The 4,144-nt window shown below is 46.2% G+C and overlaps 1 protein-coding gene across 1 annotated transcript; it reads left to right on the top strand.

The window, feature by feature from the left end:
- The first annotated feature begins 2,481 nt into the window (after positions 1-2,481).
- Positions 2,482-3,220, top strand: LOC135395633 (nematocyst expressed protein 4-like). The gene is made up of 2 exons (XM_064626731.1): positions 2,482-3,041; positions 3,196-3,220. The coding sequence occupies exons 1-2, from the start codon at positions 2,506-2,508 to the stop codon at positions 3,218-3,220; spliced, it is 561 nt and encodes a 186-aa protein (XP_064482801.1). The 5' UTR covers positions 2,482-2,505.
- The last annotated feature ends 924 nt before the right edge of the window (positions 3,221-4,144 follow it).

Genomic DNA, 4,144 nt, shown 5'->3' with positions numbered 1-4,144 from the left:
AACGCTCCACAGGAAAGATGCAGAATTCTATATTAATATGCGATGCGATGCAATGTGTTTTAAATTTAGTTTCTTGAATACCGTACACCAAGTATATAGGTGCAGCTCGGAATATAGCCGAATTCGCTCGGTTTGTCTTAGCTATGTTATGTGCTTGTATCCTTCCGGCATCTGCGGTGATCGAAAATAAGACCACCCGTTCGTTCTCTCACAATGCTGTTAGCGGCATGCTATTTTGCATTTGATCTTGGCGTACCATTTCATTAGATACGTATGTGCCCATTTCTGTTCACAGCCGTCCTTTAATGCCAGCGACCGCCCCTGGATTCTTTGTGGTTTATGAAAGAGATATCAAATAAGATGCGCCTGGAGTGTTGAACCATTGTCGCATTAACTGGACTCAATATTTAGATGGCCCCTGTTTGTTTTCTCATGCAGGGTCGCATTTGTTTTGGTTTTTGCTACTTTCTCTTTCATTTACGTGCACTGGAGTAGACCCTGTGCCGACATTGTCGGGACTCACATCTCCATATTTTTACTTCACTTCCTTTTTTAATCAATCAATAAATCAACATATGCAAGATTGGCAGTCGTTTGTCTCGCTCGGTCAAAACATAGCTAGGTCGCCAGCATATACCCACTTTGGTTAACAACAGCTTTATTGTGATGATGATGATTAGGGTGTTTTACCCCTTTGGTGAATAGAATAAGCGCGACCAAAGCATATGTGAATAAAGCGTGTATTATGTATCTAATGTATAAGGAACTGAAATAAGTGCGTAACAAAAAGTTTAAGAAAAATATTAGCTCCTAGTGGCCAGATCACTAGTTAGTTAAATATTCGGAGCCACGCGTTTCAAAAGATGAGAATTCGGCAAAACAAATACTAATAAATGAGCAGTAGCTTAAGTAGCAGATGTGCACTAGCAGAACCCGATTTTTTTTTCTTCTAATTTCCGGCCCTTTCACGTTTTCACCTTGCAGTATGTGCTGCCATGCTTGACAATATGATGTGGCAATAGAAAATCCCGGGCAGAACAGGGTACAGGGTAAATGCCCAGTAGAACATGATGGATCCGCACAGTGAAGCGGATACGACAGCAACGGATCCACAGCCTTCACCGAAGTACCACGTGGCCTTCTACACAGCGTACTACAGTTTCTTGTCAAAAATTCCGATTCAATGGTTTGCTTAAAAAAGCGAATCTTCCGCCACACTGAAACGAAAACTAGAAAAGGCCATTATATAACACTCAGTGGCACATGAACATAACCCTCTTTTTCTATTCTTTCTTCTTTTTCTTTTTTTTTTTTTTTTGTTATACGAAAATTTATTAATATCACCGATTGGCTGGTTGTGCTGTTGGGACTGCCTCTTTTATCGTTTGTTTGCAATATGGCCCATAAATATCCGGCCAATTATTTCGATAAAACAAGCGCAGTGGGCAATAAATATTTCCTCTTCAAGGCGCACCGCCATGTGTTCTTCGCCTAAGCCCAAGACTACCTCGCATACCAACATTAAAAAAGCTGGGAGCTACTATTAGGAGGTAGAACTGCGTGGCCACATTCCACGGTTCTGCCACCACGCCGCCCACCCGCATCCGTACATCATCACCACTTACTACCCCTAAGAGGCCCCACCACAACGATGAAAAATCCCTCACGGACGACACTAAACCCACAACCCCCTCGACGAAATCCATCTTCACCGCGTTCACCCATCGTTGGGCCTCCGTTTCACTTTCACTAAGAATACACTTTCACTTTCCAAGGTGAAATAAAAAGAAAGGAAATCCTCTCGTGCGACGTCCATCCCCAGGAAGCTACGGTCCGCCGAAATCTTCAGACAAAGACAACAACCGGTAGGAGAGGGGGCGAGAGGGGGCTTCGTCTGGGGGAGCCTTCGGCTTGCCCTAGTTTGTACGGCGCTCTCTGCTCCCCAAATGGGTCAGGCGCTGCCATTGGCGGACAGTATAAATAAAGCGTGCTAGGCCAGTGAAACAGCATCGCTAGCGATACTTTCCCTTCCAACCAACAGTGATTGCGTGGCCAGTGTTGCTTTGCCCAAGGGTGTGTGGGAAAACATCCTCTCCACCAGCGGTCAGCCCGTATAAAAGATAGAGTTCAATTCAGTGCCTTCATCAGTTCTGCTTTGGGATATTCGAGCAAGTGCTTGAGGTGAGTTCGGCATAGCTCGTCCTGTGATACTCAGCTGCGGATGGGTGGGGGGGCGTCTAGAACGGATACAGGATGTTGTACAGTGCGCGTTTTCCAGTGTAAGCGAGATGTAGGCCTAAAACGTGGCGTGTTTACGCGGTGACGTTCATGACAGCACGCATGCATGGATTGGTTACCGAAGATTGTTGTAGCTGTACTATACCGTCCCTTACAAACTACATACTTTACAAACAGTAACGCTTCAATTTTGCGGAAATAATCAGGGATCAGTTTACGAATTTGACAAATAATTTACCTACTTCCATTGATTTTTAGAATCCCATTATGAAGGCGCTACTGGTTGTCGCCTTTCTGGCCGGCTGTGCCTGGGCTGAACCAGGACACCACGGAGGATGGTATGAGCCCCACCTCACTCTTGTTGTGAAGAAGGTCCACAAGCCCTACCCCGTACCGCACCACGTGCCCGTCCCAGTGCCAGTCCCGGTGCACAAGTCATACCCAGTCTACAAGAGAGTGCCAGTCCCCAAGCCAGTCCCAGTCCCACACGTCGTCCACCAGTACTACCCTGTCCCTAAGGTGATCCATGTGCCCAAGCCTTACCCAGTGCCCCACAAGGTTACCATCCACAAGCCATACCCAGTACCATACCCAGTCAAGGTACCCAAGCCCTACGTCGTGCACGTGCCCAAGCCCTACATTGTGCACAAGCCCTTCCCAGTCCCAGTCACCGTCCACATTCCTAAGCACTACCCAGTCCACATCCACAAGAGCGTCCCAGTTCCCTTCACCAAGCACATCCCAGTAGAGGTCCCGGTTGTGAAGGAGTACCCTGTAATCATCAAGAAGCCCGTACCTGTCCTGTAAGTGTGATTATCCTCATTGACTTTTGCAACATGGCTGACCACGAACTAACCACTCACGTAGTAGAGCACAAATATAAGTGACAGTAAACTCAGAAGATACACATTTCTCCGTACTATTTCTCCTAATACATGTTTTCTGTTCCTTTTTCAGCCTGGAATCCAAGGGATGGCACTAAGCTTGCCAACGAATGCCTCCGTTCCAAAGGTCAAAGACAAGTGCAAACTCAGCTTAGAGAACTACGCTCAACAGCGATGCTATCGTGTATCGGTCATCTTAAGCGGTCCACTGAGATCATCAGCTACTCAACGCTTGGAGCGATCAAGATGACTGAAAAGGGGCCTTCGTAAAGGAACACGGCGACACCCTTCGAAACGAGACTTCACTGTACAGCAGCACGCTGCCTCTTCGCTACATGCTCTTCCCACGTGTCGAACTTTGTTAATTCCAAACATTCGTTCTCACTTCAGCCTCAGGCTTCTGTTAAAGAGAGAGAAGAAAAAAAATGGGTGCGCAATTCGGTTAAACATAGGGAACAGACGACACGGAATAGCCGCGCTTCTGTATCTATAGCTTTTATTTTACTTTGCCACTCTGTGCACACCTATGTATATAGCTAAACTTTGTGCAAATGCGACTGTACTATTTGTATCGCGTAGGAAACAAAAGCGTGAGAGCAGCGTTGGTCTGAAGCCGTATTGTAATTATGTTGTATAATAAATATTGTCACTTTTTTTTCCAAACTTTGCACTCCTACGAGTCGTTACTCTTGAAATGGGTTAAAGTCAAGGCACAGCATGACTCATCAAAAGGGGGGTTCTCACCAACCAGGAACACCAGAAGTGCTCAGCGCAAAAACCAACAGGGAAGAAAAAAAAATACATAGCCGACAAAGATCAGGAAAAGTGCACGAAATAATTTCGAACTCAAGGAAGACTCGGTGCGCGGGGAGGGAAAAGTGAGAAGCAAAAATAAATATAAAACTGATACGCGCCGCGTCGCTTGATGCGGCTGAAAGGAAAAGCAAGAGTAGCGACGGGTTCTCACCAGGCAGGTTTTCGGGCATTGGCTTGTCCAGTCACCCCTCTTACTTTTTCTTGCA

This window comes from Ornithodoros turicata, chromosome 5 (genome assembly GCF_037126465.1).
Source record: "Ornithodoros turicata isolate Travis chromosome 5, ASM3712646v1, whole genome shotgun sequence".
Classification (NCBI taxonomy): domain Eukaryota; kingdom Metazoa; phylum Arthropoda; class Arachnida; order Ixodida; family Argasidae; genus Ornithodoros; species Ornithodoros turicata.
The sequence above is the reverse complement of the archived record's forward strand: the minus strand, read 5'-3'. Positions and strand labels throughout refer to the sequence as shown.

Bases quoted from the DNA above. Each gene is read 5' to 3' on its own strand.
- LOC135395633 (XM_064626731.1), top strand. From the start codon at position 2,506: ATGAAGGCGCTACTGGTTGTCGCCTTTCTGGCCGGCTGTGCCTGGGCT. The intron at 3,042-3,195 runs GTAAGTGTGATT...TTCCTTTTTCAG, and splicing joins AAGAAGCCCGTACCTGTCCT to CCTGGAATCCAAGGGATGGC.